The sequence below is a fragment of the Aphidius gifuensis genome, linkage group LG2, assembly GCF_014905175.1.
Source record: "Aphidius gifuensis isolate YNYX2018 linkage group LG2, ASM1490517v1, whole genome shotgun sequence".
Classification (NCBI taxonomy): Eukaryota; Metazoa; Arthropoda; class Insecta; order Hymenoptera; family Braconidae; genus Aphidius; species Aphidius gifuensis.
The window spans coordinates 23,640,708-23,657,869 of NC_057789.1; the positions used below are offsets into that span (position 1 = coordinate 23,640,708).

The following is a 17,162-nucleotide window of genomic DNA, read 5'->3' on the forward strand; positions in this document are numbered from 1 at the left end:
TTATTTCCCAGGTAAATACGGCAAACTACAATTATTCTAATTAAAAATATCAAATATGGAATATTCACGATATATTTATATCATATATATCACTTGGCACATTATGTTAGTTGACACATCTTATGTTCTCAGGTTTGACAAGTTAGGTTCCTAGGCTTGACACCGGCTTGCAAAAAATTACAAAAAATATAAATAAACAATTATTATTAATTTATTAATTTGACATTATTATTTTTATGATACAATTTGAATTAACATGATTATATAACAAAATAAATAACATGATCTAGGTTCTACGTGGAATTCAATGTATCAATCGACAACGGGGATTCATAAAAAGTCATCAAAATTTTTTATATGAATGAATTTATTCGGAGTCAATAACAGTTTGTATAGATAGTAAATAATATTTTATTTAAAATGTCTATTTATAATTCTATAGATTATAATTCATTTTTTTTTTAATTGAATATATAGTCTGTGCCTTAAATCTTAACAATAAAAAAACACTTGAACTTGACTATTACTTGTACGTTAAACAAACAGTTTTTCAACGTTAACAATCTGAAAAAACACATGAGGCGAATTATTGAGGTGTGTCTTAAAGACAAACAGTCTTGCGTACTGTGCAAAATAATCTGTCGAAAACAAAACACAGTTTGACATCGAATTATCGACTGTAGCCGGTTAAGACAGTATTAAGCCTGTGTAACGATCTGAGGCTTAAAACAAAAAAACTTGACAATGCTTGAATTATTTATTTATACGATTAAAGTAATTAAATTTATGTAATTGTTATTATAATGAAAACAAAAAAATTAAATTATTAATATTAAAGACAAACAGTCTTGCGTAATTTATTGTCAAAAAATCAATTAGTCAATTTTGTATACAAAAACATTGTTTAAATTATTTTTTGTTTCAAACGGTTTTTAATAATCCAAAAAAATATGTCAGTTAATAACAGTATTTTTCGTAAATATCATATCAATATATCGGGGTCAATATCAAATATTATCGGATATACAAAATATAATATTGGCCATTAAATATATCGGTGACTATCGCACATCCCTAATGTACTCATTCGAAGGTCTCCGACGGTCTCGACGAATATTGGGCTCTCACAGTAGGCTAGTGTCGCATATTACGTTCTCTAGTAGTTGTGTAAATATTCGACCTGACTTTTTTATGTATAGCTGTATTAACATAATAATTATTAATTAATTAATTAATTCGGTGCTCAAATCTATATTGTTATATTGTTATATATAACAACAATAAACCATAACGTATTTTTTATCATGTCACTTACGAATGGCTTAATGAAAAAACGGAGTCAACAAGAGTCTATGGAGATTCAAACAAAAAAGTAAGTAAATATTTTTTTTTGTATAATGAGTTAGATTATATTCATTTTCTTTTTAAATAAACTAATTTAGATAAAGTCTATTTTTGAAAAGTTCTTATCAATTTTTTATTTATAAATATATTTTTTAATATCTTAATAAAACTCGAAAACGTAGAATTATTACTTTTTTTTTCAATTGAGTTTGCAAATTTATAAAAAATTTGTTATAATAACGTCACCATTGTCGTAAATTAAAGTTAGGAGGGGAGGGGGAGGCGATTAAAGTTGTTGCGTAGTAACAACAAAATTACCTTCTCTTACAAAAAAAAACAATATTTGTATTGACCAATCGGATCTCAACGCCGTATCTCTCTTTCACGAGAGAGTGAGAAGGAAATAAAAAGTAGTAGATAGTAACCAAGCAACTGACTGAGAATTCGAGGTCAAGCAGACCAAATTGACTTTAATATTTATTTTTATATTTATTATTTATAAATCGATTAAATCGTAATTAAATTTATGAAATTTTTTCTTATTATTAATTTATATAAATATTTTTATAGTAATAAAAATTAAATATATTTTTTTAAAGGTTAAAAATTGAAGATGGTGCTGTTATTATATACAAACACGTTCAAAATATGCAAGAAATATGGAAGGTTATATTATCTTCGGAAAATAAATCATATAGTTTTGATGGTTTAAATTTTGCTAATGGTATGTTGATATCTTGTCAGAAAATAAATAATTTCGAAATTTATAAAGAAAAAAAACATATGATAAATTTTTTGCTTTACGTTAATGACTTTATCAGCGATAATACAATACCACTTACATTATATACATATGAAATCGAACCGAAAATCAATTTTTTATATAAAAAAAATATAGTAACTCCACAAAACCAGTTAAAAGCAAATAAAGATACTATTAGAAATTTAATATATAATAGTACAAAAACTGATGACAAAAAAATATTTTTAATATTATCAACGATGATAAAAAACGATGCGCAATGTGCTCACATGTCACGATTTATCGATCACGATTTTCAAACTATAGCATCGCAAAAAGATTTATTTATATATAAATCAATTATTCAATTTGATCGACGATGTTATTCGTCGCCAATAAAAGAAGATAAAAATAATGTTGTATCAAATCTTGATTATCATCAATTTCGAAATAATTGTAAAAAAATTTATATATCATTAACAAATATAATACTTAATCAATGCACAAGTTTAAAAAATACATTAGCAATATCTGATATTAATTTATACGCATCCACTCAAACACCATTATCACCGATACCATCTTCATCTTCTTATCAGACAATTGAAAAACCGTCTTGCTTGTTTCAATTAAGTAATAGTATTATTGAAAAATACCCATCATTACCAGAAAATATAAATGAAAAAAAAAGAAATTTGTTTAAAATCGATCAATCTTTATACTCAATAAGTCACATGTACAGCACCGATGCATTTAAAATAAACGCATATAAAGCTGCTAGCGCCACAACGCTACTTTGTGGTGCGCCTAAATTGTGGTTAATTGTTAATCCTGTTGATATTGAAAATTTAAAAGTTGCATTAAAAAATGAATATGCTAATGAAAATATTAATTCTGAAAATGATAATATAATCACGAAATTAAAAAAAAATTTACTTTTTTTACATCCATCGTTTTTGGTAAATAATTATATACCAATGCACTTTATATATCAAAGACCTGGTGAAACTGTAATAATTCGTGATGGTGTATATTATCAAACTTTAAATATGGGTATAAATTTTTCCGAAACTGTATATTTTTTAACACCAAGTTCAAAATTGATAAATATGAGATATAATAGTGGATTGCCGATGAAAGATGAAGTTATTATTGCAGTTAGTAGAAAAATGCGTAAATTACATTGTGATATATGCAAAGAAACTTTTCAATCAACAGAATGTTTGTCTATACACAACAGAGATTATCATAATATGCATGATTCTATTGTCGCTACGTGTCCAATTTGTCGCCTTACAATCAATACCACGTCATTATCAAATCATCTTTACACCAGACATTATGAAAATACGGGTATTTGTTTGATTTGCGATACATTTTGTTTAGATAAATTGTTTAGTCGCCATTATCCTGTACAACACCAAGTCTCAATCAGTAATGATATAAAACAAAATATTGAATTTCAAAAAAAATACAAAGAAATGTCATTACGAGTCATTGAGAAATCCATGATAACGGTCGATGAAATTTTGAAGAATGAAAAAATAATTATTAATAATACTAAAAAAGAAAATATCGAAGAAATTACAATTCCAACTATTGAAGATATATTAAAAGACAAAAACCATGGGGATAATCACGATCGCAAAAGTCTATCGAAAGAACTAATTTTTTATCAAGCAAGGCATATATTATATAACATAGCAACGTCACTAGCACCGTCTGCCGTTATTCAAAAACTCAAAGCTGGGGATATAAATCAAATTATTGAGTCCAAAAATAATGAAGAAGAAAAAAAAAAAGTTTTTTGTAAGTATACATGCAAAAAAAAAAAAAAAATATACGAAATTATTATAATATTAATATATTATGTTTACAGGTGAATTTCTTGAAGAATTTTCGTGCCCATCAACATCGTCCGTTATTGACAGACCAATACAAGCCAAAACCGATAAAAGAAGAAAGAAACTAACTGATGAAGTTCAAAAAAATATAATGGAAAATTTTGATAAAATTTATAATTATTATAATAAATTTAATATATGTAATAATTGTAAGAAAAAATTTCGGTCTTATGCAGATTATTGTTTACATAATTGTCAACCAAAATCTTGTCCAGCATGTTTCACCATGTTATCTTCTAGATGGGTGTCTAGAACTCATAAATGTCAATATATCTTGCCTTTGACGGCTGATCATTCGAAACAATCACCTTCGAAACAATCAACGGAAAAAGAACAGTCACCTTCAACTTCTGATGATGATAATCATGAGGCTGAGCATCAATCAACTTCTACTGGTAATGAATTACATTATAAGAAAAAAATAATCAAGAAATTAGAAAAAAAATCTCTCCAAAAAACAAGCTCGAAAAATTTATGTTGTTCGTATTGTAAAAAAGAATATCTTTATCTTAAAGCTTATGAAAAACACATTAAGAAATTCTGTAAAAAAAAATAAAAAAAAATTGTTTCCCGTTGAAAATTGAAAATTTTCAAAACTCCAGTGAATGCGGGTTTTTTAATTACGGAACCATATTTATCATTATTATTTCAAACTCTCTATTTTAAATAGTTTAGAAGATATATGAACATTATTTATTTTTTGCGAGTGATTTCAATACTTAAGGCTTCGCCTCCGTAAAAAATGTATTTTTTTATTATAATAACTCTTTAATCATATATTTATAATCGAATATTTTATTGGTTATAAAAAGAAATAAACTTGATACTATATACATTCATTATTATGTACATATACTTTTATTTGTAATTTTTTTTTACGATTATCGTTATCACCTATAATAAAAAAAATATATACTCAATTTTTTTTATAGTTTGTAATAAAAAATAACACTAATAGTTTTTATTGATTTTTTTTTTGAGTGGATAAATAAAAATTTGTTTGTTAGTTTGAATAACAGCAAAAAGAAATTATGTTTCGCAACATAATAATAATAATAAAAAATAAAAAAAGACCTGGTAACGTTTGTTGAGGCGTGTCGTATATGAAGTCTTCAGTCTTCACCATTTCACTATTATTTTTTTTTTGTTACTTTTATTTACTTATTCATTCATTTATTTAATTACCAACCCAACTGGATAAACTAAATTGTGGGGTCTCTACAGATATATCTGTAGTATAATGTATATCGAATATATTCAGTTTTTTATATTACATTATATAATAGACAAAAATGTATGGACACAAATTAAATATAAATAAAATAAAAATATATAGACATTAATTTAAATTGAGGTATAATAATTAATCACTAACAGATCTATTTAATGATAAATATTGATTTACTTTTTAATTTATATATTAGAGTTATATTACAACTATATGATTTAATAAAATTGTCAAATTATTTTTGTTAATATAAAGTCTCTTAATACTTGATAGACTATAATTTAAATACTTGGATCTCCAGATCAAATTTAGATCTTAATCGAGATGATAAAGATTTTGAGAGACCATTAAATATATCTTCTGATAAACTGGTCAATTCGATTTTGCTGATATCAAGTTGCTTAAGTTTTGATAAACCATTGGAACAACCTGATTCGAGGTTTTGTAGTTCATTCGAAATTAGAGTATCTTGACAAGGCACAAGTTGATAAAATTTATCAGTGCGTTCCTCGCCAATGAGTCCAACAACAAACTAGGTATAGAATCTTCATCGTTTCACTATTATTTTTTTTTTTTTTTGCTCTTTTTATTTACTTATTTATTAATTTATTTAATTACCAACAGAACTGAATAACTAAATTATAGAGTCTTTACAGATATTCAGCGTTTATCTTAAATTATATAATAGACAAAAATGTATGGACACAAATTAAATATAAATAAATTAATAATATATAGACATTAATTTAAATTGAGGTATATAATAATTAAACACCGACAGATCTATTCAATGACAAATATTGATTTATATATTATATATAAAGTCTCTAGTCTTAATATTTGATAGACTATAATAATATAAATACTTAAATCTTAGAATTAAATTAATGATTGAATTCAGATCTTAATCGAGATGATAAAGATTCTGAGAGACCATTAAATATATCTTCTGATGAACTGGTCAATTCGTTTTTGCTGATGTCAAGTTGATTAAGTTGTGATAAACCATTGAAACAACCTGACTCGAGGTTTTGTAATTTATTCGAATTTAAATTTAGTTTACGGAGTTTTCGTTGATTAATAAATATATCTTTTGATAAAGTTTGTAGTTTGTTGTTGTTAAGATTAAGTTCTTGAAGTTTTAATAAATTACCTAAAGCACCTAACTCAAGATTGCTTAATGTGTTTGAATTTAAATCTAAGTCCTGAAGATTTTCAAGACCACTGAATACATCTTTAGACAACGTTGTAAGACTGTTGCTGTGCATACTAAGGTTCTCAAGTCGTGTTAAAGTATTGAAACAACCTGACTCAAGATTTTGTAGTTTGTTTGTATATAAATACAGTGTCCGTAGACTTCCAAGACCATTGAAAACATCTTTGGACAATGTTGTAAGGCTGTTGTGGCCCAGATCAAGCTTCTCAAGTTGTGATAAACCATTAAAGCAACCTGACTCAAGATTGTTCAATGCGTTTGAATATAAAATAAGATGACGAAGCTCTTTTAAATTCCTAAATATATCTTTCGATAAAGTGGTGAGATTGTTACGACTGATATGAAGATATTTGAGCCTCAATAAATCATCAAAAGTACCTGGCTCAAGGTAAATCAGTTGATCTGAATTTAAAGATAGGTTACATAGATCTTGTAAACCATTGAATGTATCTTTTGATAAATTTATCAGTTTATTGTTGCTGAGATCAAGTGATCGAAGCTTTAATAAATCATTGAAAAAACCCAACTCGAGGTTTTGAAGTTCAGTCCAATTTAAACTTAGTGTACGGAGTTCTCGTAGGCCCTTAAAGATACCTTTTGATAAACTGGTCAATTTAATTTTGCTGATATATATATATTTAAGTCGTGACAAACCATTGAAACAACCTGACTCAAGATTTTGTAGTTTGTTTAAATCCAAATGAAGTGTCTCAAGATTTTCAAGACCAATAAATATATCTTTGGATAATATTGTCAGACTGTTGTTTTTTATATCAAGACTGGCAAGTCGTAATAAACCATTGAAACAACCTGACTCAAGATTATGTAGCTCATCTAAATCTAAATATAGTCTCTGAAGACTTTCAAGACCATGGAAAACACTTTTGGACAAATTTCTAAGACTGTTGTTGCGTATACTAAAGGCATCAAGTCTTGATAAACCATTGAAACAACCTGCCTCAAGATTGTTCAGTTTGAGTGAATCCAAACTTAGTGTCTCAAGATTTGCAAGACCATTAAATACACCTTCGGATAATGTTGCCAGACTGTTGTTGCAGATATTAAGCCACTTAAGTTGTGATAAACTATTGAAACAACCTAACTCGAGTTTTTCTAGTTTGTTTGAATCCAAACATAGTTTCTCAAGATTTTCAAGACCATTAAATACACTTCCGGATACTGTTGTCAGACTGTTGTTGCTTATATCAAGCTTTTTAAGTTGTGATAAACCATCGAAACAACCTGACTCGAGATTTTGTAGTTTGTTCGAATGCAAATTCAGTTTCTGAAGATTTTCAAGACCATTGAAAACACCTGTCGGCAATGTTGTAAGATTTTTATTGCTCATATCAAGGTCTTTAAGTCGTGATAAACCATTGAAACAACCTGCCTCAAGTTTGTTCAGTTTGTTTGATTCTAAATGTAATTTTTGCAGATTTTCTAGACCATTGAAAACACCTTTAGACAATGTTGTAAGATTGTTGTTGCTCATATTAAGATAATCAAGTTGTGATGAACCATTGAAACAACCTGATTCAAGATTTTGTAGTTTGTTTGAATCTAAATTTAGTGGCGACAAATTTTCAAGACCATTGAAACAACCTGGCTCAAGATTGTTCAGATTGTTTGAACCTAAATTTAGATAACGAAGCTTTTTTAAATTACGAAATATATCTTTTGGTAAAATTTTGAGATGGTTATAGCAGATATCAAGATACTCTAGGCTCAATAAATCATCGAAAATACCTGGCTCAAGGTAACTCAGTTGGTTACAACTTAAATATAGGACACACAGATCTTGTAGACCATTAAATATATCTTTTGATAAAGATGTCAGTTTGTTTTTGCTGAGATCAAGTTCCTTAAGTTGTAATAGCTCATAGAAAATACTTGACTCTAGATATTTTAGATCGTTGGAATTCAACTTCATTCTACGTAGATCATCGAGAGGATTGAAGATATCTTTTGGCAGGGTCATCAGATTGTTACAGGTGATATTCAATTCCTTAACTTGAAGATCCTCGAGGCCATGAAATAAATCTTTTGGAAGAATAGTTAATGCTCTCCGAGAAATGTTTATTACTTTTTTTTTAGCATTTTTACTTAGCAACTCACATATTTGTCGATCATAATAAGGTGACTCTTCGTTACAAAAGTATTTATTATGGCTTTTAACTGCTGTCGTTGAAATATTCGTATCCATAACTAAAACATAATCAAATATTTGAATTAAAAAAACACGTAATTAAAATTTTGTTAATTATATTTGAAAATTTTCTGTCAATCGGCAATCAAAATCCATTATAAATAAAAAAATGAAATAAAATTCATTAAACAATTTGATTTGTGGTTTCAATGTAATTTCCGATGAATACTGAATAAATTTACTCACTTGAAATTTTGTGAATATATCAGTATAGATATGATGATCAACTTGTTTAGCTCTGATAGTGCAAATCTATTCCTTAATGTTCATTAGATACTTGTTGATTAAGGTGATGCAGTGGTAACACAGTATGACGATATTTGAAAACTGCAAAAATAAAAAAAAATAAATCATCATCGTTATTGTAATCTGAGTTAGTAATTAAGTAACTAAAGTTTATAAAGTAACAAATATTACCAAATAAATAATAAAAAATCAATATATATATATTTAAATGATTAATGTAATGAAATTTATTCATGACAATGTTTTTTTACGTAGGCGAAGCCTATAGTATTGAATTCACTCGCGTTTTTTAAAAAATGATCATATCTTGCAAAGTAATAAAGTAAGAAGAATCGTATTAGGACCAAATAATTCGTCTATGAAAATACTAAAACTGGGAACTTACAAGAAGTAATTTTAATTGTTAGTTAATTTATTATTAACAAAAAATGATCACCGTATAATTTTCAAAGTCAAATAATAAGAAAACTAAGAACAAATCATGGATGCGATTTTTTGCCAGGATATTAGGAATGACAGAATTTATAATAATCGAGTTGAAAATTGTTTCTAATGTCGTTAGAAGATTGTTAATAAACAAAAAAACAAAATTGTTGTTTTTTTATATTTTGCATAACTTTTTAAAATTTTAACTTACAAGCTTTTTTTATGGCTCAAATTAATTGCCTTTTTGATACCGAGAGCCACCCTCTCTTGATAAAATTTGCTCTGATCATTTGTTAATTAGATATCAGCAATTGTTTATAACAATCACTATTATGCTACAATTGAAAAATAGTAACGAAGGAGTGATTTTAGCGATTTTTATCTAGACAGGGTGGCTCTCAGGAATTTAATATCGAATTTTTTGAGCTCAAAAAAACTTTTTCATGTTAATTTGTTCAAAAGTTATCCAAAATATAAAAAATTACCGATTTTTATTTTAAACATTTTTTCTTCAAAAAAGAGTTTAAAGCGCATGCGTAAAACTTTCTTTGCTGTGGTTATAATTTGCTTGATCGATAAAATAGTTATTTAAATTATCATGTTATAGAAAAGAAAAAAAAAAAACTACCATGAACAAATTTTTATAAATAAAAGTAATAAACAAAATGGTTCTAAAAAAAAATTGTTTAGTTAAAAAAAAAGTAAATTGAACGATTTATTGTTTTTATATTTGTATTGATTTCTTTTTTGAACGAATCTAATGAAATCATTAATTACAAGTGATTCAACCTCAAATTTTTTTCATCTGTATTTTGATTTATGTCCATAATATGACAGGTGAAAAACAGCGCGAAAAAAACAAAAAATATTTAATCATATAATATAAAATTATTAATAAAAAAAAATAACTAAAATGAATTTGGAATAATCAAAAGGAACCACACCGGCTTTCGCCGGAGTTTTGAAAATTTTTAATTTTCAATAAAACGAATCCGTTACTAAAAAAATTTTTTTTTTGTATACTGAAAAGAGCCATCAAAGATAAAATAATAACATTATTATCTTATTTTGACAAAAATAAATAGAAATTTATTTTTGTTATTTTATCTTTTTGTTTTGATAAGATTTATTGTGACTCATAATAATTTATTTATTTATATATATAGGATATATAGATATATTGTAAACAAGAAAAATATATTTTCCGTGTAGATCCCGGAGAATATTAAATACTAGTTTAGTATCAGCTTCCAGCTATGGATGTCACATGGTCATCGAAATGATATTGAGGTTGAAGAGCACATGTTCAATTTTGACATTGAACACGTTTTCTCGATAATGACATTGAGATTGACTCTATATATACACAGTTTGAATTTTGTGATTTAATTCACAAATATACTATTGATGTAATTTATACAAATTTAAAATTGAAAGTATTGAATGATTTATCACTTACCACAGTAATGAAGGTAGTCAAAACAATTTAGCCAGCTAGCTACGTGACGACGATGTATCTCTCTATCGTAAAAATAATAAGGGAGCCCAGTCAAGACTTCGTTAATATCAGGCACTCTTTGGAGCTATATAAAAAAAAATTTTCTTGGATTGCAACAGGTGATGAAATTTTTTTATTAAAACTACTTGAGCTACATTAATTAAGAATTCTGAGTGATCACGGAGCCAATGCCTATGCATCAAAGATTACTTTGAGAGTGAGTGATGCGGTGTTCAAGAAAACTGGGGGACGTTCCAAAAATCACTCGGAAACTCGGAAGGTCAAGATTGTGATCATAGAAAATTTTTGATATTTTGTTGTGGTAGACATGATTTTTTGTTCATGTATTTTTATAGGCACAAAACAATAAATTATTATTGTTTAATTATTAATAATAATTATAAAAAATACTTTTCACAACTGTAATAAGTAACAAAAGTAAATGGCTGTTTTTGTTGCTTACAATATCTACAGTAACCTCTAGTTACTTTTAAGTTTATTTTATCTCTATATTTTTTCATCTACTGCGCCGGTCCGGGTTTCCGAGTGATTTTTGGAACGTCCCCCAAGTATTTTCTAGCATTAGACACACACACACTTGTATAACGCATGCGTAGTTTTAGATATAGTTTTCTCACCTGTCGCAAATTCGCAATCCAATGAAATTATTTTTCTGCATTAGATATTGTCTATACGACGTCGCTAGTGTTGACAAATAACTATTACTAATTGATCACTGCAAGACAACAATTTATTAGAAAGATTTTCTCAGACTTGTATACACTCATGGACTTTATGAAAATATATTTATCTTTATTAAAAAACCACTGCAAATACTTAAATAATCCTCTATAAATAATTTTTTTTCATTAAAAAAAATTAAATCTTGATGATAACTATTACTGATAATTTGTTTGAAAAAGAAACAAGATGTGTAGAATATTATATTGATTATATGAATAAATATTTAAACTGAAATAATTATGTAACAACTTAATTAAATTAACTCTTTTGTTTAACAAAAAAAAAAAAAAAAAATTATATTATTTTATTATACTTACATAATAAAATACTTGCATTATGTGTATATGTATATCAATATTTAAAAACCAATGGCGATATTATTTTAATTATAGCAAAAACCCAACGCCTTTTAATTATTTATTAAACTTTTTTTATTTTTTATGTATACCAGAGAAAAAAATCATAAATTAAAAAAAGAATAAAAATAACGGTTACACGTCAAAAAAAATTTTCCAAAAAAAACTCGACAAAATCACGACAATGATTAAACACGATAAAAACACGATAAAATCACGACAAAAAAAATCATGACAAAAAAAATAAGAAAAATAAAAATCACGTCATAATAAATTTTTTTTTTTTTAAATAATAAATTTAATATTTCATATAAATTATTTTTTTTATATATATAGCCGTTAGATTTTTCACTCAGCTGGTAGATAATTAACTTAGCCTTAATAATAGCCAAACAATCAATATCTACATCATTTTACTCAACTAGATTTTTCACTTAGCTAGATTTTTCACGTAGCTAGATTTTCTACTTAGCTGTAATTGTAGCCAAACAATCAATATCTACATTATTTTACTTGGCTAGATTTCTTACCTAGCTAGATTTTTTACTTAGCTGTAATTGTAGCTAAACAATCACTATCTACCTTATTTCACCAGCCAAATCATTGACTTAGTCGCTAGATTTGTTTTGTCTAAATTTTTTTTTTCTAAATTTTTGTTGTCGCGATTTTTTTTGTCATGATTTTTTTTATCGTGATTTTTTTTGTCGTGATATTTTTTGTCGAAATTTGTTTTGTCGTGATTTTTTTTGTCGAGTTTTTTTTTGAAAATTTTTTTTGTCGTGGAATCAAAATAACAAGAATCCAATAAGCTCATTGAATTTAAATAATAAATTTTGGAATTTTAAACCATATATAAAAGTTATTAAATTATTTTAAAAAATTATTTAAATCATAAAAGATGTATAAATATAGTACAAGAATAATGACAATTTTAATTGTTTATTTTTCTTGTGGAGATAAATTATCGAATGAAATTTTATAATATTTACAAACCAATTGTAAATCTTATATATGATTTTAAAAAGAAAACATAATATATGATTCTATTTATGCAGTTTTGAACAATGGAGAAAAAAAAAACAACTTTTAATAATATATTTTTTATAAATACCCATTGAAACGTCATAAATTATAAACTAAAAAAAAACACTCAACTTATTAAACAAAAAAATTCTATAGAATATTCCAAAAACCCCGTGAACTCATTAAGTTTAAAAATCTTAAATTCAGCCATAAGAATCCTTAATTTTTGAAATAATTTGAATCATCTAACTTAAATCATAAAAGTTGTTTTTTTTTTTCCTGAAAACTTGACTAATAACATTTTCAATCATTTATTTTTCTTGCTGAAAATAAACATCCATGTGTCGAAAAATAGCGTGGCTTTGTTTTTTTCGATGATAAATAATTACTCGCGCATATCTTGAACAATATGTAGAACGTTCTGAGTGATATATACAAAAGTGATATTTCTTTACAAGGAACAATGATGATTTTCCTGATCGATGAGCTTTTGCCACTCTTTGAATTTTAGCATCATGCAATTCAATTTTCCCCGGTTTCTTGTCCGCAATATCAAATGACAATTATCATTGATAAAAAAAAATTTGATAACCTGACTATGAATAATGATTTCAATATTTCCAATTTGCAAAAACATTTGATCAACATTTTTCAGATTCAATTAGTTCTTTATAATGTGTGAACAATATAATATTAGATTCAATTGTTTTACAATTTTTTTCTGAAAACGATCTCGTACACAATTGAAATAATTATTATAATTAATAAATAAAAACAATATAACCATGATTTAAATATAATAAAGTCATTTTTGATTATTATTGTGATAAGTTATGATAACCAATTGATAATTAAAAAATAGAAATTAACTTAACGAATAACATTGTTAAAAACTTACTTGATCTTTTAAGATATTTACATAAACGAGATGAAAATTGTTGGAAATCGTTATTCTAGACAATTCTTCATTAATGCTGGTGTCAATGAGAAACTTTTTCTGTCTCTCCCTTAGTCTCTCTCATTTAATAGTTATCAAAATTGAAAATCCGATAGATTTATTCAAGAATTTTATTATAAAAAAATAAATGTAAAATTAATTTCCATAACTGATACATTATAAATCACAATTAAAATAAAATCATTCACTTGGAATGATTAATGGCGACATGCAATACTGTTCCAGCTCCCAAAACAACGAAATGGAAAATCCTCAAAAAATAAAATTCAAAAACTTACGTTGATTTTTGCTTTGATTTGGAAGAAAAAAAAATTATTTTTATAAATTTTTTTATGAGATAAGGAACAATTTATTTAACCATAGAAAAAGAACTAAGTCCAACTGAACGATCTCAACATTTCTTAATGACTACCAATGTATTTTTATTTTTTTCAAAAGTATTTTTTCATGCATATTTCGAAGGCCATATAATATCGTAGTTGTTTTTCTTGGTAAAAAGTATTTGTTGCGAATTGTAACCATGAGTTTCTATTTAAGAAATTCAATGTTTCATTAAAAAATTTATACAACATAACATTCAAATAGAATTAACATGTTAATGTAATATTTTAATGAATCTTTGTAAAGGTATATCTTTGAAATATTTCAAGTTGAAAATTTTTCCAGCATCAGTGAGAATAATGAGGTATTTTGACAAGGCACAAGTTGATAAAATTGATCAGTGCGTCTCTCGCCAATAAGTCCAAGAATAACCATCTGATTTTATCATAATACGATTCACAAATTTGATTTGACAACTTCAAACTGTGTCAAAAGTAAAATAAATATAAGCATCAAATTATAACTGAACTACAAGCAATACATTGATAAACAATCCTATTATATATTTTTAAATAAATAAAACTTGACATTGTGGCCACAACAAACTAAGTATATGAAGTCTTCAGTCTTCACCATTTCACTATTATTTTTTTTTTGTTCCTTTTTTTACTTATTCATTTACTTATTAAATTAACAACCCAACTGGATAAACTAAATTGTAGGGTCTTCACAGATATTCAGCTTTTTATATTACATAATATAATAGACAAAAATGTATGGACAAAATTAAATATAAATAAATTAAAAAAATATAGGTATTAATTTAAATTGAGGTATAATAATTGAACACCACAAGATCTATTCATCTATTCAATGATGAATATTGAGTTATTGTTTGATTTATTAATTAGAGTTATATTACAACTATATGATTTGATGAAATTGTCGAATTATTTCTGCTGATATAGTCTCTTAATATTTGATAGACTCTAATAATATAGACACTGAAATCATAAAATCAATGATTTAATTCAGATCTTAATCGAGAAGATAAAGATTCTGAGAGACCATTGAATATATCTTCTGATGAACTGGCCAATTCGTTATTGCTGATATCAAGTTGATTAAGTTGTGATAAGCCATTGAAACAACCTGACTCGAGGTTTTGTAGTTCATTTGAATTTAAATTTAGTTTACGGAGTCTTCGTAGATCAATAAATATATCTTTTGATAAATTTTTCAGTTTGTTGTCGCTGAGATTAAGTTCTCGAAGTCTTGATAAATTACCTAAAACACCTAACTCAAGATTGCTTAATGTGTTTGAATTTAAATCTAAGTTCTGAAGATTTTCAAGACCACTAAATACATCTTTGGACAATGTTGTAAGACTGTTGTTGTGCATACTAAGGTTCTCAAGACGTGTTAAAGTATTAAAACAACCTGACTCAAGATTCTCTAGTTTGTTTGTATATAAATACAGTGTCCGAAGACTTTCAAGACCATTAAAAACATCTTTGGACAATGTTGTAAGACTGTTGTGGCCAAGATCAAGCTTCTCAAGTTGTGATAAACCATTGAAGCAACCTGACTCAAGATTGTTCAATGCGTTTGAATATAAATTAAGATGATGGAGCTCTTTTAAATTCCTAAATATATCTTTCGATAACGTGCCGAGATTGTTACGACTGATATAAAGATATTCGAGCCTCAATAAATCATCAAAAGTACCTGGCTCAAGGTAAATCAGTTGGTCTGAATTTAAATATAGGTTACATAGATCTTGTAAACCATTGAACATATCTTTTGATAAAGTTATCAGTTTATTGTTGCTGAGATCAAGTGATCGAAGCTTTAATAAATCAATAAAAAAACCCAACTCGAGGTTTTGAAGTTCAGTCGAATATAAAATTAGTATATGGAGTTCTCCCATTAAATATATCTTTTGATAAACTGGTCAATTTAATTTTGCTGATATATATATATGTAAGTTGTGATAAACCATTGAGACAACCTGACTCAAGATTTTGTAGTTTGTTTGAATTCGAAGATTGTCTGAAGACTTTCAAGACCATTGAAAATACCTGTGGACAATGTTGTAAGACTGTTGAAGTTCATATTAAGATCGACAAGTCGTGATAAACCATTGAAACAACCTGACTCAAGATTATGTAGCTCGTTTAAATCTAAATATAGTCTCCGGAGACTTAGAAGACCATGGAAAACACTTTTGGACAAAGTTGTAAGACTGTTGTTGCGTATACTAAAGCCCTCAAGTCTTGATAAACCATTGAAACAACCTGCCTCAAGATTTTTCAGTTCATGTGAATCTAAACTTAGTGTCTCAAGATTTTCAAGACCATTAAATACACCTTCGGATAATGTTGTCAGACTGTTGTTGCAGATATTAAGCCACTTAAGTTGTGATAAACTATCGAAACAACCTGACTCGAGATTTTCTAGTTTGTTAGAATCCAAACATAGTTTCTCAAGATTTTCAAGACCATTCAATACACTTTCGGATAATTTTCTCAGACTGTTGTTGCTCATATCAAGCTTTTTCAGTTGTGATAAACCATCGAAACAACCTAACTCGAGATTTTGTAGTTTGTTTAAATGCAAATCCAGTTTCTGAAGGCTTTCAAGACCATTGAAAACACCTGTGGGCAATGTTGTAAGGCTTTTGTTGCTCATATCAAGGTCTTCGAGTCGTGATAAACCATTGAAACAACCTGCCTCAAGATTGTTCAGTTTGTTTGAGCCTAAATGTAATACTTGCAGATTTTCTAGACCATTGAAAACACCTTTGGACAATGTTGTAAGACTGTTGTTCTTCATATCAAGATAATACAGTTGTGGTGAATCATTGAAACAACCTGACTCAAGATTTTGTAGTTTGTTTGAATGTAAATGTAGTATCGACAAACTTTTAAGACCATTGAAACAACCCGAC

At 26.7% G+C, this 17,162-nt stretch overlaps 3 protein-coding genes across 3 annotated transcripts; 1 reads left to right on the forward strand and 2 right to left on the reverse strand.

The window, feature by feature from the left end:
* Positions 1-1,079: 1,079 nt before the first annotated feature.
* LOC122849549 lies at positions 1,080-6,319 on the forward strand. The gene is made up of 3 exons (XM_044148285.1): positions 1,080-1,372; positions 1,944-3,895; positions 3,966-6,319. The coding sequence occupies exons 1-3, from the start codon at positions 1,305-1,307 to the stop codon at positions 4,544-4,546; spliced, it is 2,601 nt and encodes an 866-aa protein (XP_044004220.1). The 5' UTR covers positions 1,080-1,304; the 3' UTR covers positions 4,547-6,319.
* LOC122850567 (insulin-like growth factor-binding protein complex acid labile subunit) lies at positions 6,002-8,637 on the reverse strand. The gene is made up of 3 exons (XM_044149699.1): positions 8,550-8,637; positions 6,372-8,066; positions 6,002-6,066 (listed from the first exon to the last, which is right to left on the reverse strand). The coding sequence occupies exons 1-3, from the start codon at positions 8,635-8,637 to the stop codon at positions 6,002-6,004; spliced, it is 1,848 nt and encodes a 615-aa protein (XP_044005634.1).
* Positions 8,638-15,230: 6,593 nt separating this feature from the next.
* On the reverse strand, positions 15,231-17,047 carry LOC122850568 (leucine-rich repeat-containing protein 15-like). Its single transcript, XM_044149700.1, has 2 exons — positions 16,294-17,047; positions 15,231-15,964 (listed from the first exon to the last, which is right to left on the reverse strand). The coding sequence occupies exons 1-2, from the start codon at positions 17,045-17,047 to the stop codon at positions 15,231-15,233; spliced, it is 1,488 nt and encodes a 495-aa protein (XP_044005635.1).
* Between the last annotated feature and the right edge of the window lie 115 nt (positions 17,048-17,162).

Coding starts and splice junctions, on each gene's coding strand:
- LOC122850568 (XM_044149700.1), bottom strand. CDS start 17,047: ATGAAGAACAACAGTCTTACAACATTGTCCAAAGGTGTTTTCAATGGT. Junction 15,965..16,293: donor TCTTACAACATTGTCCACAG/GTATTTTCAATG, acceptor ATTTAAATTCAG/ACCAACTGATTTACCTTGAG.
- LOC122850567 (XM_044149699.1), bottom strand. CDS start 8,637: ATGGATACGAATATTTCAACGACAGCAGTTAAAAGCCATAATAAATAC. Junction 8,067..8,549: donor TTATTATGATCGACAAATAT/GTGAGTTGCTAA, acceptor ATCTAAATTTAG/GTTCAAACAATCTGAACAAT. Junction 6,067..6,371: donor TCTTGAGTTAGGTGCTTTAG/GTAATTTATTAA, acceptor ATATTATTATAG/TCTATCAAATATTAAGACTA.
- LOC122849549 (XM_044148285.1), top strand. CDS start 1,305: ATGTCACTTACGAATGGCTTAATGAAAAAACGGAGTCAACAAGAGTCT. Junction 1,373..1,943: donor ATGGAGATTCAAACAAAAAA/GTAAGTAAATAT, acceptor ATTTTTTTAAAG/GTTAAAAATTGAAGATGGTG. Junction 3,896..3,965: donor AGAAAAAAAAAAAGTTTTTT/GTAAGTATACAT, acceptor TTATGTTTACAG/GTGAATTTCTTGAAGAATTT.